The sequence below is a fragment of the Pelophylax lessonae genome, assembly GCF_965119305.1.
Source record: "Pelophylax lessonae genome assembly, chromosome: 6".
Classification (NCBI taxonomy): domain Eukaryota; kingdom Metazoa; phylum Chordata; class Amphibia; order Anura; family Ranidae; genus Pelophylax; species Pelophylax lessonae.
Genome location: NC_138773.1, coordinates 189,988,580 through 190,016,256, shown reverse-complemented (window position 1 = coordinate 190,016,256; position 27,677 = coordinate 189,988,580). Strand labels below are relative to the sequence as shown.

At 39.8% G+C, this 27,677-nt stretch overlaps 1 protein-coding gene across 2 annotated transcripts in view; it reads left to right on the top strand.

The window, feature by feature from the left end:
- Window positions 1-27,677, top strand: part of FLACC1 (flagellum associated containing coiled-coil domains 1) — a 67,315-nt gene that overhangs the window by 25,718 nt on the left and 13,920 nt on the right. For both annotated transcript variants that reach the window (XM_082261317.1, XM_082261316.1), the window contains 7 exons: window positions 3,346-3,407; window positions 3,842-3,939; window positions 5,685-5,737; window positions 6,183-6,282; window positions 7,999-8,102; window positions 10,779-10,841; window positions 15,475-15,564. In XM_082261317.1, the coding sequence (XP_082117443.1) occupies window positions 3,346-3,407; window positions 3,842-3,939; window positions 5,685-5,737; window positions 6,183-6,282; window positions 7,999-8,102; window positions 10,779-10,841; window positions 15,475-15,564 (570 nt within the window). The remainder of the gene's footprint in view (window positions 1-3,345; window positions 3,408-3,841; window positions 3,940-5,684; window positions 5,738-6,182; window positions 6,283-7,998; window positions 8,103-10,778; window positions 10,842-15,474; window positions 15,565-27,677) is intronic.

Genomic DNA, 27,677 nt, shown 5'->3' with positions numbered 1-27,677 from the left:
GCTACTAAAACGTGGCTGGAGTGAAATTTTTTGAAATCTAAAATCAAAGACCTAGATGATCTTCTAAACTATAATCTTCTATACTATAAATGCTACTATCTTACTGTATACCAGGTAATACAGTACCCACCATGTGTATTTTGGGTCTCTTAGCACCTTTTTACTTTTGGCTGAAGCTTGACTTTAGTGAGTAGTAGACTCTAAATTGTGCCTGACTTTTGAGAGGCAATGACTGAATTGGTTAATCTTGCAAATTCATGTTGTAAAGTGTTTTGCAATTGGGTCACTGTGTAAAATGTGTATTGCATGTTCTAAACAGCATACAGTTTAATAAAATGTGAATTTAATGGCCATGCTATTGGGGCAATAAAGGTTGTGCTTTGTTTTTTTGTGCTTAGTGATTTTGATGTGAGACTCTTATTTTTAATGTCTTTCTAACATTTTTAAAGGCCTATAAAGATCAAGTGAAAAATGTAGTTGCCTCATCGTTCTTTGACTTCAAGGTCTTCATGTTTTGCTCTTTTTTAGTTTTATTGTTCATTAAAATATCCCCAGTAAACTGAAAATACCATTAAAATATGTGCATATATACTGTATTTCCCTTGACCTCATCAGAGGTTGACGTTGAACCATAACTTGTTCTCTTTTATCAAGTCTGAGATGCTGAACTCTGGGTATGATCTGTATTGGATACTTACAATGGTCCAGTTTGGATGCATTTTTTATACCTAAGAAATCACTAGGGAAGTTGACAATCGCAGATGGCTTTTCAATGACATGGAAGTATAGACGCAAGTTAAAAGCAGTAAAAGGAATCAGTAGTTAAATACATGAGCGTCCGCAGGTAGGGGCAAGGGGGGGGCAAATGCCCCCCCCCCCGAAATCTCAACTTCCCCCTTTCAAGTGATTGTTAAGCCACTTTATACCATCCTGTCTGGTCTGTTTATTAATCCTGTGTGCCCGTGCTCCATTTTCTGTGTATGTGTTTTAAAAAAAATAAGCCGTTCTTTACCAGTTTTCAGAGGGCTGAGTGCTGCTCACCTAACCTAAATGGCTTATTTTTATAAAACACAGACACGGGGCACACAGGATTATTAAACAGACTGTAGACTGGATATGAAACTTTAAATAAAACTACAGGAGCAGACAGGCAGGGAGAGAGGGGGGAGAGAGGACAGAGGAGGACAGAAGAGCTGTGGATGACAGGAAACACGTAAATTGACCACAGTGTCAGGGCTCAGGAGAGTTGGTATACTGTGGTCACTTTACAGAGGGGAGGACATAGCCAGGCAAGATCAGCCAGGTATTTTAGTCGCTAGAAGGGGCCAAATTACACAGCAAAGCTCTGTGATGTATAACATGTTTTAAGGGAACAGTATCAATTTTTTCTTTCAGTTAACAAATGCTTTAAAAAGAAATGCTGCTGTTTGCTCAAAATAAGTATAATGACTAAGCCCTTCCCCTTCATGACATTGGTGACCTTAAAATGTGGCCCCCCCCCTGAAAAAAGTTCTGTGGACGCCCATGGTTAAATAGCTAATTATTCTACATATAAGCAATATTTACAGTATGTATGTGACTTGACAATTTGGAAGAGACAATTCTCATGAAATAAAAGAAACGGAACACTGCTAAAATTACTGAAACATCTAAGGGTCCTTTCACACGAACGATCCGATCAGATACGCCTGTCAGTTTTTTAGGTGGATCTGATTGGATCCTCCATGCATCCCTATGGGGCAGCGGAAGTCAGCAGAGACATGTCCGCTGACACCCGCTGCCAACTGCATCCGATCCTGTCAGTGAAATCCGGACGGATGGAAACCCTATTTTCCATCTGTCCAGGGGATCGGATCAGATGGGATCAGATGTGAGCGGACAGGCGGTCTGCTCTCATCCGATTCCCCATAGAGAGCAGCGGGGCTCTGACACCTCCCTCTCCACACAGTGTGCAGACGGAGCTGTCATCCGCCTGCTCAGCGGGGATCAGCAGATCGATCCCCGCTGAGCAGAGAACGGTCCGCAACGGAATGCGGACCGTGTGAAAGGAGCCTTTGTAAACGGGCCCTAATGCTTTTTTTAAAGGATTTGTAAAAATCATTTTGTGAAAAAAATTCCATGTGATGGAATTGTTATAACACTTTTGTGGAGATCCAATATTGCTATTGATTTTTTTTCTTTGTGTTGATTCTATCATCCAACATCAGACATTTCCATGTCTTATTTCCATTTTGTTAGCCAATTGACCAGCTTACCTGAAAATCAGATTTTTTTCATCTTTGTAATACAAAGTTCAAACTTGTCTTGTACAACTTTGTACGGGACAGGTTTTGTTGTGAGAAAATATGTTCCTTCCTTTGAGTCCCTTCTTCTTCATTCCCTTTCCTAGAGCTTGGCAGAAAGCCGGGTCTGGTATGATTTTACTTGTGGAAATTATGCCAAGTTAGATAAAATAGGTAAATAAGTTATTACACATAGCACCGGCGATGTCAGGTTAATAAACCAAAGCATTCCTTTTATTGCCAACACCTGCAATTTTCAGTTTTATGTCTCTTTTTATAATTGCCTTTCTTGTATATACAGTATTTTTGAACTATGAACACACCTTTCTAGAATGGACGTAAACCTATTCGTGGGCTAAATTTTGTTTGTTTTTTGCAGAATGCCTTTGTGCTTATTATGGGTCATCTATTATTATTATTATTTCTTTTTTATCTAAAATAATTTTTATTTAGAAAAAAAATTAAATTCCGTTACATGTTCCAGAGAGAATACTGCATATATAACCATGCGGAAGTTCCATCATCAAGCAATTTCAACAACAGCACATGTTACCAAATCCACAATACTAGCAGTACAGCATGAGTCTACAATGGTAACCCTAGACAGTACAGCATTACAGAAATGTGCAGAGCGGGGGTTGGTTCATAGTAGTCTATCCAAAATTAAATGAATTGGGGATAGCCCTGGCGTATCCAACCAGGGGGACCATCATTTATTAAATTTTGCTGGGGCATTCTCTATGTTGAAAAATATACTTTAAAAGGTGTAGCGTATCACCCATTTGGGTAATCCACTCCTTCAGCAAGGGTGGGTCAGCTGATTTCCAACGTCTAAGAATTTTTAACAGGCTTGAAAGAGGGCCCTAGCTATTGCTTGTTTAGAGACATCTTCCACCTGAAGATAGTCCAGGATACCTAAGAGGCAAGGTTTGGGGTCTTTATAAATATTGACCTGAAATACCGTGTTAGGGTGTGTTAGGGTATTAAGGACACTCTTTCAGTAAAGGTGTAGGGTCAACCATTATTATTACAAAAAAATAAAAATATATTTTCTTTCCTCTAGCTGACCCATGAGCTGGAGAAGAAAGTTGCAGAGCTACAAATGCAAAAAGAAGAAGAAATCGGGTAAATGTTCTATGCTGCGCTTGTGGTTTAATGATTTAGCTGCTTTTTTTTTTTTTTAAACATTTTGTTTTACTTTGAGGTGTGTGACTGCCTTGTTTCACTGAATGTCATTGTTGAAAGTGCTGTAACAGAAAGCAAGTGGAACTTTAGGCTGATTTCCCCTTTGTAAAGAACTGAAAAAGCTAACTTAACTACTTTCATGTGACTACTGTGCCCAAAGTTTACTACAAGTGCTGGGCTTTTTGTTTAGAAGGCCCAGAACGCTCTGCAAAATTCGTGTCATGGGTGCAACCTGCATTTGATACATAAATATCATGATACAACTGGCCAAAAAAACAGCAATATTATATTATTATAGCATATAATCAGCTTCTTCTCTCTTAACTGTAATTCCTTTAACTGAAGGCACAATATGTTAATGTATTTGATTTAAGGATTCTCCAGGAGGAGCATGCCGCCAAGCTGTTAGCTCTTAAACAAGAAGACAAAGCTAAACTATCACAAGAGAAGGAAGAGGCTGAAGGCAGATATGGTAATTAACAACTGTCTTATTAAGTATAATAAATATAAGGGGATTTTCATTTGCATTAAATGGTCTTTATAGACCTTGCTTTGTGCACTGGTGCGGAGTCATGTTGGAACAAAAAGGGGCCATCCCCAAACTGTTCCCACAAAGTTGGGAGAATGAAATTGTCCAAAATGTCTTGGTATGCTGACGCCTTAAGACTTCCTTTCACTGGAACTAAGGGGCCAAGCCCAACCCCTGAAAAACAACCTTACACCATAATCCCCCCTCCACCAAATGATTTTGACCAGTGCACAAAGCAAGGTACATAAAGACATAGATGAACGAGTTTGGGGTGGAGGAACTTGACTGGCCTGCACCTCAACCCGATAAAACACCCAACCTCACAAATGCGCTTTTGGTAGAATGGTCAAACTTTTCCATAGACACACTCTTAAACCTTGTGGACAGCCTTCCCAGAAAAGCTGAAGATGCTCATGCTGCAAAGGCTACGGACAAAGACTGGGATGCCATTAAAGTTCATGTAAGTGTAAAGGCAGGCATCCTAATACTTTTGGTAATATAGTGTATATACTGTATATAAAATAAAATAAAAATGATCAATTTTTAAGCGTATTAAAGGTAAAACTTTTGTTACAATGGCTACAGATGGGCAAGAATATTTATGAAAGCAATGGGTAGGAAGATATTTGGTTAGGTACATCCTGCATTCTAAGTGAAAAGATGGATGGATCACTTCCATGAAACAGGAATGTTCAAAGTGGGAAAATGTTAGACAATTGTGTGATTGATAAATTATTGTGCTCAGAGGTATTCTAAAATGTACCTAAATGAACTGACTGTCTTTTCTGATTGCTGTTGCTTCTAGAGGGGGACAGGTGGCTTACCAGTGCTCGGAAACAGTGCAAGTTCAAAGCCTTCTTGCTGACTGTGTCTAACTTTGGTGTATCCAGGCAGCACCAAAAAAAAGAAACCTTTCTGCACAGAGGCGTGTTCTTTGTACTTCCTAAGTACATTTACACTTGGTGTATAGTTCTCAAATGGAATGTGTGATGCAGCTTAAAAAGGCATTAAACCAAAAATGTTATATTTCTATGTGGTGGTTGCATCTGTTTTCTTTTCTTGGCTTATTTTCCTCTGTTTTCATCTGGTGATCTGGCCAGTAACACACCTGCAGTATTAGTGAGACACAACCTTGGATTAATGACCACAGAAGGCACAACAGACAGCAGCTTTTTCAGTCTAGGGGGGTAGTGTTACATTTATTAGCATAATTAGATACACTAACAACTTAAAGACAAACTCCAGCTCACACTTTATTATAATCAGTTACAGCAACAGTTTATTTTTCTTTTGAGATAAAGGTTTTGCATGAATAAATAGAAGCTGATCATTTTAATCACCTCTGCCAGTGTTATCTGATTTGTAAACTGAAACATTTTGCTGGAGAGCCAGAGCTTATGAAAAATAACAGACTTGCTGGCGAAATAACTAGATGAAAAGACTGTAGAAGAAAGACAGCCTAAAATAGGAAACTAATGCAGCCATCACATCCATGAATTGGTTAGCTGAAATGTCATAAATGTTTGCTTTTTGGGTTTAATAATTGCGTTTCAAAGCCACATTTAATGCAAATGTATGCATTTTTCCTTAGCATGTGCATCATACTCAATAAGTTACAACTTTTGCCCAGAGGTTTGATAAAGTACAATATAATTTTACATTGTCACAATTCTATTGTTTTTCTATAGAGAAGCTGCAGAAAGAACTGGATCTAGTGAAAAGCTCTTTTAAGACTTATCAGGTAAAATTAAGCACTGTTTTTAATGAGGTTCACTAGTTTACATACAGTATGAAAGAGCTTAGTAAACTTATTTTATGTAGATAAAGTACCATTCCTCCTGGTCAACACATTTGTGTGACAAATGAATGTACCATACAGTAAACTAGTTGCAAATATATGCAATCTGTTTCCTTGCAGAATGTTTATATTTGATTGGAGTATTCCTTTTATTATTCCATAGTACAGTCATCGCATCTGCATGATGCACTTTAGAAAAGCAGATCATTATGGTACCTTTTCCTGAAATAAAAAAAAGTATTTATTTTCTGCCAAGATATCTAATACAGTATATAATAGAGTCTAAGGTCTCAAGATCTTACAGGTTCCCTCTGCTGTTTGGCTTATGGTATCCTGGTGTGTTACTGCAATGTATAATTAAACATAAAATGATGATTTTTTGCTACAGGAGAGCCTGTCAGAGGAGGTGAACGAGGAATGGCTGAAGAAGGAGGCCAAGTGGAAAGATTCAAGTGAAGAACAAAGGTTGATGGAACTGTCAAAGCAAAGTAAAATCAACTTACATACTTGCATAGGCTTGCTTTGCTGAGTAAAATGATTAAAAATAACTACAAAATAAAGTAACAACGTCTTCCTCCTTATAGTAAAATATTTTTTAAGAGAAGATTATGCCTTATGTGGTTATAAACACTTGCTAAGCATGTCCCTTTCTCCCATGTTGCCTGAAAAACACAGATACTGCATGCTGTTGTGCATAAAACTTCCACGTGAACGTGACCTTAATAATTTTTTGTCCTGTCTTGTTATATGTGTCATCACTTTATTAATATTATATTGTATAGGATTTATATAGCGCCAACAGTTTACGCAGCGCTTTACAACTTGAGGGTAGACAGTACAAATACAATACACTTTAATACGATAGGAATCAGAGGGCCCTGCTCGTTAGAGCTTACAATCTACATGTGAACATTTGAATATACGTGGTATTCTAGGACCCACAATACTGCAAATTTAAAAAGAACTACCAAGCACAATAATCAATGTATACCTTATTATATTGTTAGATCCATTAACCTGCTTTGCAGTCTGGGATCTTAGAACAACAGATACTGTTCAGTCTATATTGATAAAGAACAACTCCAATACGCCTGCTAGCCAAAGACCATGTGATCTAAGCTGCCTAAGCTTTGGGTAACTTGAGGGATCCTCAGGTTTTTCTATTTATTATGACAAGCAAGAAGTACTTTTTTTTACTCCTGCTGTTTTTTTTTTTTTTAATGTAAAGTATGAAGTTTAATGATTTTTAAGAAAATTGGGAGTTAGAGAGAACCCTGTCTTAGCACTGAATTCTTATGACTGACAGAAATGCTTAGATTAGAACAGAGAATCATAAGCCTTTAGCTGGTGCTGAAAATTGGCAAAAGGCTGGACAGGGGGTGTTACAGCAGACATCTAAATCAATGGTTTCCAAATTGCAGCCAGCAGGCCAGATGCAGACATTTGCGTGCCTTTATCTGGCTCTTGCGACATTGTAGATCCTCCCAAAAGCTACCAACACCAGTAACCTAGATCCTGGGTCCTCTATTAATTTAAGGTCATCTAAGCATGTTCCAGCCCATCCATATCAGAGTCTAATTGGAAACGAAGTATAGAATCCTGGACTCCTTCTAGCAATGTGTTTGAGCTTTTTCCCCTTGATAGGTATGTTCCAGTGGTTGTTCTCCTGTAAAAATCATACAAACAAGCTGGTTGATGGTGTTCTTACCTTTTGGTGGTAACTTTGATTTGGAAAACCATGCCACTATAGATCAAATTGTGGAACCCTCCATCATATGGACCATTTCATGTGCTACATTTCTGAGATACTGAGGTTATGTCTAAGGACCATCTGATTCACCTCCCCGTTAGGGAAGTCATTTTGTCATACCCGCTCTTGACACTGTCATTCCCAAAGGCACTAGTGGTTGGAATGTATGTATGCCTCAATGCAGGAGATCCATGGATGAGGTGGAGCAACCCTAACCTTCATCTATTACAGTGATACCTCGTAGGCAGTCAGAGTCTAAATCCCATTTAAGTTACAAATATTGAAGCCAAATGTACCCTTTACCCTCTGCTCCATTATCATAGATCTACATCCTACTGTCCTATAAGCTTTTGGTTGTAAACCACTGTAGATACAATGGCTGTTAAAAATGTGTTTCTTGTACACAACATAAACTTTGACTGAAATTTGAACAAACTAACATTTTTTTCCACAGGGCAGTCACTGCTGGATATGTTTGAGATGCAGAAAAAGGAAATCCAGAAAAGAGCCTTGGAAGAACAAGCCATGATACAACAGAGCTATGAAGCACAGATTGAAGTAAGCTGTGTTGAGCAGAACAATAAAGTGCAACATTTTAGTCTAAGCTACGCAAATCTGGCAATTATAGATCTTTATCACAACAGTTACATACTGTGTATTAGATCCACGGCCAGACACACTGCAAAGCTAGTACAGACAAAGCATCAGGCAAAAACAGGTACTGCTGTACAACTTAAATCATGGGTAAATGCACAACACATACTGTATGCTGCAGTGTAACCAAGTGAATGTACAGTACAATGCAAAGTTTCGATTTTTTTGTGAGGAAACCCAAATGGGAAAACAAGTGCAAAAGGACATTACAGGGATAGTAAAACCATGCAAAATAAATTAATAAAAGAATTAAATAAATTAAATTAAATTAAATTAAATTAAATAAATTAAGAAAATGAATTTGAGTGATAAGCAAGAAATGGAAAGTTCAGAATAAAAATAGTAAAATACAGGAAGCTTCAAGAAAGAAAAGTGCAAGAAATATAGAACTAATAAAAAGTATATAAAAACAGAAAAATAAATGGTAAAGATTTAGAAGAAACAAAAAAATAAATAAAAAGCAAAAATACATGAGATGGAAGAAATTAGGCAAAATGTGAGAAAATAAGGTAAGCTTTCTACTAAAGCAACAGAGTCAATTTAATCTATGTCCCTGTCATGCCCCTGTGAATACCCTGGGCTTTGGTTTGAAGGCATTTCACAGGGATATAGGGATTGAAGGCCAAAACAGGTATTTAGTTGCACTACATACATTTTCCTGTACACCTATTTTAATTTGTATGGCTCAAATTCAAGTATTAGTTATTCTTTGTTTATTATCTATTGAGGGACCTATGAAGTTCTTAACCTTTTGGTTAGCCTGCTGCTTAATAGAGGAGTGGACACTGGCAAACCCAAAACTGTGGACAATCCCTGGCTAACCCTTCCAGCATACCTGTTTTTTGGCTAGTGTCCCAAAAGGATGGATCTTAATTTCTATGTAATTTCTACGAGCTCTGCTTTTCTTAAGACTAACTCTTTTTTGCTAGCACATTTTTTCCTTACGTTGCTGTTGGAGCTTCGTCCCTTCAGAATTGCAGCTTACTGGCTTGGTCATCTTTTGCCTGACATCACAGCCTTCTGCTTCAACCATCTCTTGGTGGCTCAATCAGACCATCATCCAACTATAAAAGGGCACACAGGAGGGCTCACACACTCAGTACATTACCGAAGGTTTATTGTATAAAACAATTGTTTTATACAATAAACCTTTGGTAATGTGCTAGGCGTGTAAGCCCTCCTGTGTGCCCTTTTACAGCTGTCTACTAAATTCCCCTATCTGAGGAGGGCTGCATTGACTGAAGGATGTTATTCCATTGCTTTTGATGATCCACTGCACAAGTAGACGCTGAGGTAGACCTCTATGCGCTGAAAGTGTTTATGTGTTTTGTGCAGACCATCATCCAAGCTTGTGGTCCAAGGATCAAGTTTGTTGAGGCACACTCTTCTAGATCTGTGAAATCTTCTTAGGCTTTTTGACATCACGCAACTATTTCCCAAATTTGCAAGACTGCCACCTTGTCTTTTGTTCTCACATTTTCACGTTCTAAACCAAACAAACAAATGCAAAACCTCCTGGTGGACCCTAGAGGTGGCAGTTACCCAGATTCCCATTTTGGCTTTAATAAACATGCTGCACCTTGCTGCCCTCTTACAACTGGGGAAGTCAGGGTACACTGAAACTATAAAACAAAACAGAGGGCGCACCAGCCTAGTGCGGTCATTTCAAAACACATATTTTATGTCAACAAGTCAGCAGGTACATCAAAGTTTGTCATTACAAAACAACAACATTGATTCCACGATACATCATAAATCGTAGCAGGACATTAAAAATCCAACAGGCTATTCGCTAAGCTTTTCCAGGTGGAGTTTTGAGCCTCCTCTGGTGTCAGTTTCATATGTAAGAACCTTCAGGCAGATATTTGATCAGCAAGCCGTTCCCAGCTAACTGTTGTTTTCTTTGGCCTTCTTGTTTGTTTGCTGTGTTTCCCACCCTTTAATTGGACTGCTTTTTGGGCATTCGGAAGGTTAAAGATTCCTTGTGTCCCTAATATACTCACCATAAAATCCTTTTCTTGGAATTCATTGGGGACACAGGTTAAACCCCTCTCTGTTTATGACCATGCTCTCAGATCTGCTTTACTACAAAACAGATGAATGCCGGAAGTGGGAGGTATTTTCCTGGAGTGGCCTACAGTTTTTTAGTCAATCCTTTTGAAGTCAGAAATATTGCCCAAAGGTTAAAGACTTCCTGTGTCTCCCAATGGAATCCAAGAAAGTGATCATACAGTGAGTATAATAATCCTATTTTATATTAAATGCCATGGAAATCTGACTTTTCTTGCTGAATGTGTGTTTCTAGGTCATTTAGCAAAAAAGTTCTAAATACCGTGGCAGCCACGCAGGTTAGAAAGGTCAGAACGGCATGTTTCCTTTAATGACTCTGTTTTTATTGTAATTGTTCCACAATAGAGAAGAAAATGATTAGCATATTATGTTGCACAAAGCCTTATCAAACTTATCAATGCAGAGGCATCCCTCATACCTTGCTGTTGGTTGAGTTTCACTCTCCAGTAGTTCCTACCTTTTAATTGCTTTAATCTGTCTCAAGTTATAATGTTATTGTTGTTCTTGTAGGAAGTCTGGAAGAAATGCAGAGAAGCTACTCAAGAAACAAAGATGTTTAGTGTGATGAAAATGGTAAAGAAATGATTCCACCGTGCATAAATGCTAATTGTTATCAACAGTACCAACTTTTCTGTGCAGACCTGCACTATTGCTTTCTTTTAGACACGTGCATGACGATAAAATTAGTTTTGTTTTGTTTAGATTTGTTAATCTATTTATTTAGTTTAGATAAATTCGGTTGATTTGTTCAATTCGTATTCAGGATTTGTATTCAGAATTCATATTTGGAATTCGTTTTATGTCTTTTTCAAATTTTCTTCCAATTTACAATTAATTAGATTCAAAATGTTCGAATTGATACATTTAGATTTTCTTAATTTTTTTATTCGAATGTGCCAGACCTGCATCAGTGCTTTCTTGTAGACATGTGCATGACGAAAAAAATTGTTTAGTTTAGTTTAGATTAGTTAATCTAGTTATTTAGTTCCGTTAAATTCGGTTGATTCATTCAACTCATATGTGGGATTCGTATTCAGAATTCATATTCGTAATTTGTGTCTTTTTCAAAATTTTCTTCTAATGTACCGTTTTTTTTTTTTTCGATTCAAAATGTTCGAATCAATACATTCTGAATCGGCCGAATTAAAAACTTTGTAATTTTTTTTTTCAATTCGAATGTGGCAAAGTAACCATACAAAAGAAAAATCTTTATCAAATGATTACGATGACACTTCCAGACCACTCGCCGCCTTTTTACTGAGGCAGGGTAGTACGAACAGGCGAAGCAACGTAGGTCTACGTCGCTCTCCTGAAGGCCACTAGGGGGCGACTGTACGCCCCCAATCGTAAGCGGGGAAGCCAATGCGGGTGTCAGACGGCTCCGATTGCCGTCTGACAGCCCTGATCTCTCCCCGCTGAGAGAGAAGAACGGTCAGCTGTTGTAAACACAGCCGACAGTCCTTCTCCCTGCAAGGATCACAGAGTTCATGTGATCCTGCTATATAGGATCACATGTCTCTATGATCATTTCACAAGTCCAACCCCCCACAGTTAGAATCACTCCCCTAGGGTTACATTTAACCCCTTGATCACCTATACTGTTAACCCCTTCTCTGCCAGTATCATTATTACAGTTACAGTGCATATTTTTAGCACTGATTACTGTAGTAATGTCACTGGTACCCCCAATAGTGTCAAAAATGTCAGTTAGGGGTCCGATCTGTCCGCCTCAATATCGCACTCCCGCAAAAAATCGCAGATCGCCGCCATTACTAGTAAAAAAAAAAAAAAAAAAACCACAATCAAAATGACATAAATCTTTCCCTTAGTTAGTAAACGCAATAACTTTTGCGCAAACCAACCAAAATGCGCTTATTCCGATTTTTTTTACCAAAAATATGTAGCAGAAAACAAATTGGCCTAAAATGTTATGTTAACATTTTGATTTTTACTTTTTTTTTTTTTTTTTTTTTATTTCCTTACCTTTACTTTTTTTGATTTGATGTCCTTTTTTTCCCACACATAGAGCTTTTTTTGGTGGTATTTGATCACCTCTGCGCTATAAACAAAAATAGAGCGACAATTCTAAAAAAAAAAACAATATTTTTCACATTCTGCTATATAACATTCGCGAAAAGAAAAATTAAAAAATCTAAATTTTTTAACATTTTTGGCCAATTTGTTGTCTGCTACATATTTTTGGTAAAAAAAAAAATCGCAATACGCGTATTTTGATTGGATTGCGCAAAAGTTATAGCGTCTACTAACTACGGGAAAGATTTATGTCATTTTTATTGTTTTTTTTGTTTTTTTTTACTAGTAATGGCGGCGAATTGTGATTTTTAGTGGGACTGCTACATTGCAGCGGACAGATCGGACCCATAACTGACATTTTTGACACTTTTGGGGGGACCAGTGACATTACTACAGTAATCAGTGCTAAAAATATGCATTGTTACAGTAATAATGACACTGGCAGGGAAGGGGTTAACACAGTGGGTGATCGAGGGGTTAAATATGTACCTAGGGGCGTATTTCTAACTGTATGGGGGAGGGGCTTGTGAAATTATCATAGAGACCTGTGTTCCTATATAGAAGGATCACAGGAGCTCTGTGGTCATTCCAGAGAGAACGGTCAGCTGTGTTTACAACAGCTGACCGTCCTTCTCTCTCAGTAGGGAGCAATCGTGGGTGGCAGGCGGCAATCGGAGCCTCCTGCTCCGTGCATCGGAGTCCCCGCTGCCGAGTTGGGGCGGGCGAGTGTCGGCGGCGGTGCCGCGTGCTCACCCCCTAGCTGCAGGCGCGCGCTTGCTCCCTAGCTGCAGGTGCACGACCGACATAGAGCTACGTCGGTTCGCGCAGGAGGGTCCGGAAGCGGTTAAATCATCTTTGGCTTAACAAAAACAGCATTATTTCGAAATGGTACTCTAGTAACACACACACAGTCTTTGATTTCAGAAAAATATTTTCAGTTTGAATTTGACTGGGATTCTATGTAAAATTCAATTCGAATTTCAAATGGAATTTCGGACAAATTTTGTTTCGTTATTAGGAGCATTCGGTAAACTTTGTTTATACTGCGATTCGGGTATTTGGATATATTTGAATCTCCGAATAACAAAAAATTCCCCTGAATATTTATTCGAAACGAAACAAACTGCACATGTCCACTTTCTTGAAGAAAGAATACTTTGTCTGCATTTTAGTGTGCTGTCTTGTATCATAAATGTTTCACTTGTCCCTCACTTGTTTTCTAATGGTTTTGTTTTAATTTAGATTTGTTTCATTTTTTTTTATTTAGCCATTGAACCTTTTGTGTGTATATTTGTTGTAAGATTTTTTTTTAGCATTTACAAAGTCAGTTGATACAACTCTTTCTTTTTATTTATGAAATGCAAGTTTCTCCTAAAGCTGAACTCCTGGCAAACAGCAAAGCATGCTGTTGAAATACTGTGCAGATAACTGTTTTACCTGACAAAGAACTTGCATTCCTGTTCAGTCAGTCCTAAGATTTAAAGACAGCACACCAAGGTTGTGCCCTGACTTTTCTCTGTTGTGCTTAGGCAATACAGTTAGGTCACCTCCCTGCCCTTAGCTTGTGACTGGACAGAGAATGAGCAGCAGGAGGCAGATGAGTGTTTTCCTTACTTTTGACCACTATCTTCTCTTCTCCTGTCAAGATACTTCTTGTGTAGACATGTACAGTATATTGCAGTATAGCTGATTGACTCCTAGTACTGCTTGTCCCTTAACATTCCGAGCTCTGCTTTACAAGAGGCTATCAGTTGGTACTGTAGTGGTGTGCCCCTTTATCCAGATGCAGGTGCAAGTCCCTTTAACTCAATTCCCCATAATCCTCTGGGCTCCCAGCATCCCCTGAGTTCCAGGACATGCCCAGGGAGTATAAATGCCAGCTCCGCCCAGCTTCCTGTGCTCAGAGAGATCCTGCCTGATGGGACAGCAGTGACTGGGCAAGTGAGCTGTCCCCAGGTGCTGGGTCCTCATTCGATAAGCCTGGTGTGTGGGCCTCCAGCAGTGAGCACAAGAGCACGCGGTATTTATCCAAGCCCCAGTCACTGGAGAGGACTCTGTTACAGTCCATGTGGAGAAGTTGTCCAAGCAGTCGGTTGGTCCTATCTACGGCCCCCAGAGCCTCCTGACCAAAGTCAGCATCAGCAGTGCCTGTGTGAAGTCTGTGCCAGCAGGAAATACCCTCAACTCCCAGTCTGCTGAATGAACGATCAATCTCTGGGAACACGTGAGAATATTCAGATCTTTTCCTATCTGTAAACTGAACTCAGAACACTCTGCTGCCATCTAGTGGCCATTACTAGAACTGTAATATAATTGTTTTCACACGTTTTATGAATATTTCTCCTTTCCTCATATTGCTGTTTTGTACTGCAAACCCCTGTTCACATGATCTCCTGTGTAATCTACGTTCCACATTGTTAAGTAAAGTAGAAATTGCACATCACCACTGGTCTGATCATTGGCTGATACCATTACATAACAGTACTTACACGAGATCAAGATCCTTTTCATTATTAAATTAAATGAAATGCCAGAACTGGTGTTTTGAAGAGAGAAAGGGCACAGGTAAAAGGGGTGGGACCTTACATATGCCTTCAAGAACACATCACACAATGCCTATAGATTAAAAAGGTTCTTTATTAGGTTTATACAGATAAAAGATGCCTAATAGCATACAACAATGCAGTTAATACCATACAGTATAGAGTACATATTGTGAGAGCCCAGAGGTATATGTTCAATGAGAGCTTGGTTGGTTTACATGTTTCGTGGAGCTCTCCCTTCTTCAGGACCATTCAAGCATGTATTATATGTAACTCGTAACTAGAATAAAGCACGTATATATAAGATTTTTACATACACAAAGGAAAAAATAATAAACATAATATCCAAATGATACCATATATTAAATACAACAAGCAAACAATTTGGTGCAGGTTTGTATGATCTAATGTACTATGGTTTGGCCCAGCCAGTGGGTGTAACCCAACCAAGATGTATGTATATACGGTAATAACCTAACGGACAGAAAGTCATAACTTTAGTGAGAATATGTAGCTCCTACAGGCATCATAAAAATAAAAGGTTGACATTGATATCCAGATCGGGATAGCTTTTTCCACATCTGCCTGGAGCTTAGGTGATATGTAATCTGAGGTTTGTATCTTTTCAGCACCTACAGACAGAGATTAATGAAAAAACTGAAGCTATACTGGCAATCAAAATGGAGTTAAAGCAAGCCCATGAGGAGATTGAGAAATTGGTGAGTGTTACCCAACTTCCTCTGAAGATACATAAAAATGTGTGAGTATGTGGAACAGTCTTAAAGTGGTGGAGCATAGGTGTTCTAACACCCTATTGAAAACATATTTTTACAATAATGTCTCCACTGCCTTTGTATTTGCTGATGTATATACAGTAAGTATATTGCTTTAGTGTGTTAGCAAGCACATTGGAAAGACAGAGGCAGTAAAGACTTAATTGTAAAACGTAAGAACAAATACACTCTTTAGCAATAGTATGTGACTAAAAGCAAGCTTAATGTCCCAAACTGGTTAACCAGCTTCAAACGCTATTTGCTCCATTCTTACGTATAGCATATGTACTGAAAAAGTTAATGAAACCAATAAAACAGAGTTCTTTGATTTAAATGAAAGCAATTTACCTGCTTGAATAACATGAAAAAAGCATCTGAAATCTTTAAAACGGCTTTACAAATTCCAATATCCTCCAGATAAGCCAGAACAAACAAGGCAATGTCTACAGTAGGGATAGACCGATTATTGGCGGCCGATATGCACTTTCCCCAATATATTGATATCGGCCCTGAAACTGGCCGATATTGCAGATATTTTTGTGACATCATTCTGCCTTCTTAGGCCGCCTCCTTCGCCTTGGACAGCCTCATCTGGAGTCTGAAATAGTCTCGTGGGAGTGTATCACAGTCATACACCCACCCACATCAGCCCGATGCCAGCCAGCCACCCACATCCACAGGCACTGTACCAGCAAGCCAGCCAGCCACCCACATGCTCTGTACCAGCTAGCCAGCCACCCACAGGCCCTGTACCAGCCAGCCACCCACCACAGGGTGCCAGCCAGCCACCCACCACAGGGTGCCAGACAGCCAGCCACCCACAGATGGGGTACCAGCCAGCCACCCACAGGCCCTGTACCAGGCAGCCACAGGCATTGTACCAGCCAGCCGCCCACAGGCCCTGTACCAGCCAGCCACCCACAGCCCCTGTGCCAGCCACCCACCCACCCACCACAGGGTGCCAGCCAGCCACCCACCCACCACAATGTGCCAGTCAGCCAGTCACCCACCACAGGGTGCCAGCTTACCACCCACCACAGGGTGCCAGACAGACAGCCATCCACCACAGGGTGCCAGACAGCCAGCCATCCACCACAGGGTGCCAGACAGCCAGCCACCCACCACAGGGAGCCAGACAGCCACCCACCACAGGGAGCCCGCCAGCAAGCCACCCACCACACTGTGCCAGCCAGCCAGCCACCCACCCACCACAGGGTGCCAGCAAGCCACCCATTAAGCATTAAACAAAAATTAACATGTTCATTACCAGATTTGTGTTAAAAATTGTCTTTATTTTTCAAAACTTTAAATGTACAAAATATCTGCCCATATCGGCCGATACTGATATGTTGTGACCAAAATATTGGCATTGTTATCAGCCCTGAAAAAACCATGATGGGTTGTCTTCGGTTCAGCACTTTGAATGCAGAGCTTTGGTTTCCTTTGCTGAATAAGCTCCAGTGCTCTCTCTCTGTCATGTCTTTGTCTCATATAGGAAGGAAGGAGTAGGCTGGGGGCATAAGGAGACTGTATGTAAGACCAACATCCCTTAACGAGTAGAAAAAAGGAGGAACCCCCCCCCCCCCCCCCCCCGGTGGGACTTTAAATGGTCTTTACCTTGTTTAAAAAGTATTTGCATAATACAAGTCACATATATAAAAAATACATAACTTTATTAAAGGAAGCAATAAACAGACAGATAATGTAGGTGGCAAGCCCAAAAATGACATAATCAAGTAATGAATCATGAATACATGAAATACAGAGTATGAATTACACCCATCAAGAGAAGGAGGGAGGGGAAAAAATGGTTATACCCCCTAAGGGTGTAATTCATACTCTGTATTTCATGTATTCATGATTCATTACTTGATGATGTCATTTTTGGGCTAGCCATCTACATTATTTGTCTGTTTATCATTTTGACATTCTTGTCTTTTAACCACTTTACCACTAGAGCATTTTGCTGTCTTACGTCTGGGCCACTTTTTGCGATTCGGCACTGTGCGACTTTAACTGACAATTGCGCGGTCATGCGACGCCGTACCCAAACGAAATTTACGTCCTTTTTTTCCCACAAACAGAGCTTTCTTTTGGTGGTATTTGATCACCTGTGCGATTTTTACTTTTTGCGCTATAAACAAAAAAAGAGCGTTTATTTTGAAAAAATAACAATATTTTTAACATTTTTTTATATGAAATTCCCCCCAAAAAAGATGTAAAAATCTATTTTTTTTTTACATTTTTGGCCAATTTGTTTTCTGCTACCCATGTTTGGTAAAAAAAAATTGCAATAAGCGTATTTTGATTGGTTTGCGCAAAAGTTATTGCGTTTACTAACTAAGGGAAAGATTTATGTAATTTTTGGTGTTTTTCTTTTTTAACGAGTAATGGCGGCGATCTGCGATTTTTTTTGCGGGACTGCGACATTGCGGCGGACGGATCGGACCCTTGACTGACATTTTTGACACTTTTGTGGGTACCAGTGACATTACTGCAGTAATCAGTGCTATAAATATGCACTGTTACTGTAAAAATGACACTGGCAGGGAAGGGGTTAATTTTATTGGAGAGGGAGGGGTTAATGTATGCCTGGTGCTTACTAACGTGTGTGGGGGGAGGTGACTGTGTGAGACAGGGACAGATCGGATGTCCAGCTATGCTGAACACTCCGATCTGTCACTCCCTGTCACTGAGGAGATCCGCCCGCTCTGTTTACACAGGCGGGCGGATCTCCAAACTGGATTCCCCGACGATCGGGGCAGAGCAGCTGCGATCGCCGCTGCTCCTCCCCTGGCCCGACTCCCGCTGTGAATGAAAACAGCGGGAGCACGCCTCCGGCGGCGCGCGAGCGCCGCCTACAGGAGGAGGAGTCTGGCGACATAGGTCTACGTCGTCAGACCTACAAGAGCCGCTTTGCCGCAGTAGTACTACGGTACTCAGCGGTAAAGTGGTTAATACTTCCTTTAATAAAATTATGTATTTTTTATATATGTGACTTGTATTTGCAAATACTTTTTCAAACAAGGTAAAGACCATTTAAAGTCCCACCGGGGGGGGGGGTTCTCCCTTTTTCCTATCTTTGTCTCATAGGGTGTAAGGTATTCTAGTGTGATGTGTACAGTAAGCTAAAATGAAAGCAATTGTCTAAATGTTTCTACCCCCCCCCCCCCACATACCCACAGATAGTTGCAATGTCATATACAGGCCTTCCAAGGTTTTACTTGTTTCCCCTGTGTGTGCACTGACCTTGGAATATCATAACATATACATTATATTAATAATAAAGGAGTGAAAAAATTGCACTACCAACTCAGTTGCAAAGAAAACACTCACCCTGCGCTCTACTTTAAACAGAGATATAAAAGGGAGATAAAAATGCACAAATGCGACCTAAAACGGTCTCAGCAGCTGTTGTAATCAAAGATGAATTCCTAACAAAGGTGTAATAGACAATCTAAACATTTAGAAAAAATCCACCACACTAACAGCGCTAACGAATGGAACCACTTATTACAGGGTATATAAAAGGAATAATAACAGGCAACTGATACAGTTTTTCAAACAAGCCGGTTTTCATGGATAACATGCCAAATATCAAGGGAAGGGTGTGAAGGATTTCTTATACACCATAATTCCACCAATCACCGGTGCTCCCCCCTCTCTTCTGGAACTCACCAGATCTATGGTCAAAAAACTCCCTCAAAGTGAGATAAGATCACCATATGGACGTCTCCGACTCCCGAAAACTCAGAACTCCAAATATACCTTATTTGCCTTCATATGTCACTCCATTCATGATGACATGTAAATGAAGAGTAGGGGGCACATAGTGTAATTCCGCAAATTTATTATATAAAAGCAAACGCATATATATCCCCACTCCCCTCAAGATGTCTACTTACAATAATAGATCTGAATGAAGGCATTCAATAGTACATAAACGCTTGATGACCCATCACCCGATCTGTGTCAATATTTCTGAAGACCGTAGAGTGGCCAGGCGTAATATGAGGCGACCGCGCACACACGCCCTATTGACACAGATCGGGTGATGGGTCATCAAGCGTTTATGTACTATTGAATGCCTTCATTCAGATCTATTATTGTAAGTAGACATCTTGAGGGGAGTGGGGATATATATGTGTTTGTTTTTATATAATAAATTTGCGGAATTACACTATGTGCACCCTACTCTTCATTTACATGTCATCATGAATGGAGTGACATATGAAGGCAAATAAGGTATATTTGGAGTTCTGAGTTTTCGGGAGTCGGAGACGTCCATATGGTGATCTTATCTCACTTTGAGGGAGTTTTTTGACCATAGATCTGGTGAGTTCCAGAAGAGAGGGGGGAGCACCGGTGATTGGTGGAATTATGGTGTATAAGAAATCCTTCACACCCTTCCCTTGATATTTGGCATGTTATCCATGAAAACCGGCTTGTTTGAAAAACTGTATCAGTTGCCTGTTATTATTCCTTTTATATACCCTGTAATAAGTGGTTCCATTCGTTAGCGCTGTTAGTGTGGTGGATTTTTTCTAAATGTTTAGATTGTCTATTACACCTTTGTTAGATATACATTATATTCCCTTTCTGAATGGTCATAATTTGTCTAGTCAGAAAGTACCCTAGGTATTACAATGTTTTGTACCTCTTAGTCATGATATTACATTTACACAGGGCTGTTTTTTTAACAGGGGGCAAAAGGGCCAGCTGCCCAGGGCCAGACTTGTATAAAGTATTCAAAATTTCTACTTGAGTAAAAGTACAAGTGCTCGATCAAAAAGTGACTTGAGTAGAAGTGGAAGTGCTCGCAGAAAAAGTTACTTAAGTAGAAGTACTAAAGTATTCAACATTTTTTTTACTTAAGTATCGCAAGTAGTTTTTTCAAAAAATTTGCTACTTAAGTACTAAAAGTAAAAAGTACCAGTAGTTTTGAAAAAAAAATTCTACTCAAGTACTGAAAGTAGAAGTACAAGTACTGTGTTATGTAGTTATTAAAGAAAGAAGTCAAAAGTTTGAACATCATATTGTTTTTTATTATTTCAAATGATTTATTCAAATGATTAACCTAAAGGACAATCACAATTCCTTAGGCTGTAACTTTTTGTAAACAAAAAACAGATAAAGTATGTCCCTCCCTTCCCCTTTTAAAGCCAGGGGTGGTCTCCTTCCTGAGCTTCCTCACTCTCACAGCCAGGCAGATCACTTGAAGTTTAAGGGCCAGGGGTGGAAGGTGGTGTTTTTGGTTCGTCCATCTTTTCAGCTGATCAAAAGGCAGAACAGGAGCATGCGCAGTCTTCTTAATCGCGGTTTGATTTGATTTGCTCAATTGATGATGATGTGCCAGGCCAGCTTCATCAAACCTACAACGCTTAAAGTGAAAAATGCATCAAAAACTACAAAGTGGCTGTGCTAAAAATGCTAATAAAGTGCCTGCAATTATATATATATATTCTTCTTGTATTCAAAATCATCGCCCACAGTATCAAAAATAAAGTGACATGTCTGTGCTAAATGCAGTGCAAATTATTCCCACAATGTAAATTTAATTCATATAAAATATATATGACAATACCACAATAAAATAAGTTGTGACTGTGAATAAGTTAGGTGCAAGTTTAAGTGTGTAAACTAAACTTTATAACGAAAAGTCCATAACTGAATTCCAGTGTGCAATCTAAGAAGTGCTTGTCACTTGCTGTCAGATGCTTCCACCTTTCTTCTGTGATCTGCTCAAGTAAAGTGGTGGACTGGATAGCCTCTCTCTCTGCCTCTCACCTTAGTAGCACTGGCACTGCACTGGTTCAAAAAGCTGTCTATATTATTTTCATTATAAGAACTTGTCAGAACATGCTTCCACCACCTGTCCTTCACACTAGTAGTGCTCATTTGCTTTGCTCAAGTCAAGTGTCACTGCCAATGGCCACTGCAGTGCAGGCACAGCCGCACAGGCAGAGGTAGGCCGCAGGAAGCACAGGCAGAGGCAGGCACAGCTGCACAGGCAGAGGCAGGCCGCAGGAAGCACAGGCAGAGGCAGGCACAGCTGCACAGGCAGAGGCAGGCCGCAGGAAGCACAGGCAGAGGCAGGCACAGCCGCACAGGCAGAGGCAGGCCGCAGGAAGCACAGGCAGAGGCAGGCCCCAGGAAGCACAGGCACCACCACAACACAACACTTATGGTCCATGGACCATGGATGGTTCGTCGGATAATCATCATAGCCGTCAGTCTCACTCTTCTTGGTTCAAAAAAGCCACCCATGACCCGTGTGTATATAATATATTAATATTTTATATTGATTCTCAAATGGCACATTTGCCATGGCAAGGATTAGGCCCTCTCCACGGTCCACCTTACTCACCTCATAGAGAAGAAGATGAGATAACGAATAAAATGCTCCGAGTCCTGCTCCCGCGTCCCGCCGCCCGTGTCACAACTCCTCTCAGTAAGGGCCCTAAGGGGTGGAGTCTGAGTGACACACAACACGTTTAGAGGCGGAGACCTCGAGCGGGAAGACGGCAGCATGGCTCCTCCAGTGCGGTCTTAACTTGATGATCATGACAGTGATTCTGCGGGCCGCGGCGCGAGCGAGGCTGTGGGATTGATTGAATTGAGTTGTGCTGCCTACTGCTACACGCTACCTACTACTACTACTACTAAATTGTGAGTCAGTATATTTTATTTAATTTTTATATAAAAAAGCGGTATTGTTGAGCACTACTAGCCACTAGATCTCCTGGCTGTCACTTTGTCACATGTTGGGGAATCACAGCGGCTCGGCTCCAGAAGTGGCGGGTGTCCCCGTCATCCTGCCAGGGCCGCCAAGAAGTTCATCACCTAATCTTAAGTTATTAATATCTTAAGAGTAGAGGACCTATGAGATTGAGAATTGAAATAATTATGGCTTTTTGAACCAGTGCAGTCAGTGCCAGTGCCACCCAGACGCGATCCACCAGTGCCACCACCATTAAGTGTGTTGGTCGGTCACTCGAGCACTGAAGGAGGTGGAAGCATCTGACAAGTGAAGTGACACTTTAGATTTGTACACTGGAATTCATTTATGGACTTTTCGTTATAGATAGGTTTACACACTTCAACTTGTTGCACGCACCTGACCTAACTTATTTCATAACTTATTTTATTGTGCTTTATTGTCATATTTTATATGAATTGAATTTACTGTTACATTGTGGGAATAATTATTTTCACTGCATTTAGGCTTTAGCACATTCATGTCACTTTATTTTTGATACTGTGTGGAGTGTGGGCAGGGCACTGGGGGCAACAATGATATTATATCGATTGCACAGGCACTTTATTCGCACAGCCAAGTTGTGTTTGTTAGTAGTTTCTTGATGCACTTTGAGCGCTGTAGCACCATTTATTTGTTTGTTTCATATTTTCTTTTTATTGGAAAGATTTGGTATAGCAGCTTTTATTATACACAGCCTTTATTTTCGTATGCGCTGATTTACAAATGACATTATACACATTTTTTTGAGCTTTATGTAACCTGCCATCTACTGTTCTGGCAGTGGTAATTTTTTTAAAAGTGTAACGATGCAGCACAAAAAAAAAATACTTGAGTAGAAGTATCGAAATCATCGAAAAAATGTAGTGAAGTAAAAGTAGAAGTAGGAGAAAAAAATTCTACTCTAGGAAAGTACAGATACCGCATTTCGGTACTTAAGTACAGTACTTAAGTAGTTCTACTTCGTTACTATACATCTCTGCCCAGGGCCCATCCATTGTTGTGGGGCCCAAAGCAGCTGCCCCTTAAGCCCGCGCTGCCCGCCGGGGTTTTTTGCAGCTGGAGTTCAGCCACCTCTGGCACTGCTCACTTCTGTCACTTGTAAATACAGAAGCACTGCATCTGTATTTTGTATACAGTAAGCTGCCTGATCTGCTGCAATCAATTGATTTTGAGTCTAGCTGCTATATTTTGTATGTCGCTGGGGGGGGGGGGGGGGGGGGCAAAAATGTTTACCCAGGGTCCAAATAATATTAAAGATGGCCCTGTCCATTTATGGGCTGATTGGATGAATGGCAGACCTAAATTCTTACGATCTCCGTGAGTCTAAAGGTAATGGGGTTTTGCAAGAAGGAACTGGAATGAGAATGACCATGCATGCATGGATTTTTCAATCCAGTCATTTAATCAGATGTCAAGAACAATCAAGTAGTTCAAGGCTCCTGGAAAACATGTCTGCATCAATCTGATCACTTTTTCTTGTTCAGATTTTTTTTTTATTTAGAAAATGAGTGCCAAAGAATAGCTACAATAGCAGTCCAGCCATTAAGCTTTGATACCCAATTAGAACAAATTCAAGTAACCATTTAAAGAGGTTGTAAACCTTGGGAAAACAAAAACCTGTAAGACAAAGGCATACTGAGCTAGTATATATTGCATACTAGCTCCTTAACCACTTTTAGACCGGAAGATTTTGCTGCTTAATGACCAGGCCCTATTTTGCGATTCAGCACTGCATTTCTTTAATGGACAATTGCGCAATCGTGTAACGCTGTACTGAAATAAAATTGATGTCCTTTTTTTAACCACAAATAGAACTTTCTTTTGGTGGTATTTAATCACCTGTGGGATTTTAATTTTTTGTGCTATAAACAAAAAAAAGAGCGACAATCTTGAAAATAAAACAATATTTTTCACATTCTGCTATAGGACATTCCCAAAAAAAAAAAAAATGTAAAAATCAAAATTCTTTAACATTTTAGGCCAATTTGTTTTCTGCTACATATTTTTTGTAAAAAAAAATCACAATAAGCGTATTTTGATTGGTTTGCGCAAAAGTTATTGCGTCTACTAACTACGGGAAAGATTTATGTAATTTTTATTGTTTTTTTTTTAATAGTAATGGTGGCGATCTGCAATTTTTTGCGGGACTGCGACATTGCGGTGGACAGATCGGACCCCTAACTGACATTTCTGACAATTTTGGGGGTACCAGTGACATTACTACAGTAATCAGTGCTAAAAATATGCACTGTTACTGTAATAATGTCATTGGCAGGGAAGGGGTTAATACTATTGGTGATAAAGGGGTTAAATGTAAGCCTAGGGGAGTGATTCTAACTGTGGGGGGGTTGGGCTTGTGAGGTGACCATAGAGACATGCAATCTTATATAGCAGGATCGCATGGTCTCTGTGATCATCCGAGGGAGAAGGATGGACGGCTGTGTTTACATCAGCCGTCTGTCGTTCTCTGTCAGCGGGGAGAGATCGTCGGTGTCAGGCGGCAATCGGAGCGACCTGACACCCGCACTGGCTTCCCCACTGAGGAGCAGGGGCGGGAGCACGCCGGGGGCGCAAGCTTGCCCCCTAGCTCCTCCCAGGCGAGCTCTGTACATGAACAGGGTTTTGCCTGGGAGAGCCAGCTTGCCGCAGTACATCTGCGGCGGCTGGTCGTCAAGTGGTTAAGAAATACTAATGCTAATACCCTTAGAACTAAGCCCTCCAGCGACGCCCACACACTGCTGAGACAGCCGACATCTCCCCTGATGTTTCTTCCAATGCTGATTGACAACCAATAGGCTTGTGACTCAGCAGAGACAATGCTGCTATCCACCCCTGGAACATTTTCTCATCTCACTGTACATAAAGTAGGCACAGCATGAGACTGGCAGCTCTGCTTTGAATTCAGGAGCATAGAAACATAGAAACATAGAATGTGTCGGCAGATAAGAACCATTTGGCCCATCTAGTCTGCCCAATATATCTGAATCCTATGAATAGTCCCTGGCCCTATCTTATATGAAGGATAGCCTTGTGCCTATCCCATGCATGCTTAAACTCCTTCACTGTATTTGCAGCTACCACTTCTGCAGGAAGGTTATTCCATGCATCCACTACTCTCTCAGTAAAGTAATACTTCCTCATATTACTTTTAAACCTTTGCCCCTCTAATTTAAAACTGTGTCCTCTTGTGGTAGTTTTTCTTCTTTTAACCACTTCCATACAGAGCAGTTAGACCCCCTTCCTTCCCAGACCAATTTTCAGCTTTCAGCACTCTCACACTTTGAATGACAATTGCTCAGTCATGCTACACTGTAACCAAACAAATTTTTTTTATCATTTTTTTCACACAAATAGAGCTTTCTTTTGGTTGTATATGATCACAACTGGGGTTTTTTTTTTTCATGATATAAGCAAAAAAATAGCAAACATTTTGAAAAAAAACACTTTTTTTTAGTTTCTATTATAAAATTTTGCAAAAAATTAATTTTTCTTCATACATTTGGGTCAAAATTTATACTGCTACATATCTCTGGTAAAATTAACCAAAATTAGTGTATATTATTTAGTCTGTGCGAAAGTTATTTAGTCTAGAAGCTATGGTACTAATTGCTGAAAATTGATCACACCAGATGTACTGACAGCCTATCTCCTTTCTTGAGGCCCTGAAATGTCAGGACAGTACAAATACCCCCCAAATGACCCCTTTTTGTAAAGTAGATAGTCCAAGGTATTTAGTAAGAGGCATGGTGAGTTTTTTGAAGTTATAATTTTTTCCCACAATTCTTGGGAAAATGAAGAAAAAAATGTTTTTTTCCTTTTTTTCCCATAAAGATGTCAATTTATAAGCCATTTCTAACACATAGCATGTACACAGCAAAAATGACACCCCGAAATACATTTGACTACTCCTTCTGAGTATGATGATACCACATGTGTGAGACTTTTACACAGCCTGGCCACAAAAAGAGACTCCACGTCCAAGTAGCACCTTCAGGCGTTCTAGGAGCATAAATACACATAAAACTTTCTTACTACCTATCACACTTTTGAAGGCCCTAGAGCACCAATACAATGGAAAAGTCCACAAAATGACCCCATTTTGGAAGCAAACACTCCAACGTATATTCTATGAGGCATTATGGGTCCTTTGAACATGTCATTTTTTTCCACAAGTTTTTGGAAAATGTGGGAAAAAAATAAAAACTTTTTTTTTTTACACAAAGTTGTCAATTTATAGGATATTCCTAATACAGGGCATGTACACAGCAAAAATGACACCCCAAAATACATTCTGCCACTCCTCCTGAGTATGGCAATACCACATGTGTGACACTTTTTCACAGCCTGGCCACATACATAGGCCTAACATCCAAGTAGCGCTTTACACAAAGTTGTCCATTTATCCACTTTAAGACTGGGCCTATTTTTGACACTTGGTGTTTACAAGCTAAAATCATTTTTTTTGCTAGAAAACTACTTGGAACCCCCAAACATTATATATTTTTTTAGCAGAGACCCTAGAGAATAAATAGAGATTATTGCAATATTTTTTATCACACCGTATTTGCGCAGCGGTCTTCCAAACGCAATTGTTTTGGGAAAAAAATCACTTTTTTTAATGAAAAAATAATAAACCAGTAAAGTTAGCCCAATTTTTTTCCATAATGTGAAAGATAATAATACGCCGAGTAAATAGATACCCAACATGTCATGCTTCAAAATTGCGCACGCTCACGGAATGGCGACAAACTTTGGTACTTAAAAATCCCCATAGGCAACAATTTAAAAATTTCTACAGGTTGCCATCTTAGAGTTACAGAGGAGGTCTAAGCCTCAAATTATTGCTCTTGCTCTAACAATCGCGGCGATACCTCACATGTGTGGTTTGAACACCGTTTACATATGTGGGCGGGGTTTTCTGTATGCGTTCGCTTCTGCGCGCGAGCTCACGGGGACAGGGCGCTTTAAAATTTTTTTTTTTTTTTTACTATTTATTTCATTTATTATTTTTTATTTTTACACCGTTTTTAAAAAAAAAAAAAAATTGATCATTTTTATTTCTATTACAAGGAATGTAAACATTCCTTGTAATAGAAATAGGCACGACAGGACCTTTTTTTGTGAGATCTGGGGTCAAAAAGTCCTCAGATCTCACAAGTACACTAAAAGATTGAAAAAAAAAAAATAAAAAAAAAAAATTATATAAAATGAAAAAAAAAAAGGGACCTTTAAACCGGTTGCTAGGCAACAACGTTTGCCGTAGCTCCAGTCCTCCAAGACCATAGAGTCGAGTGAGGGC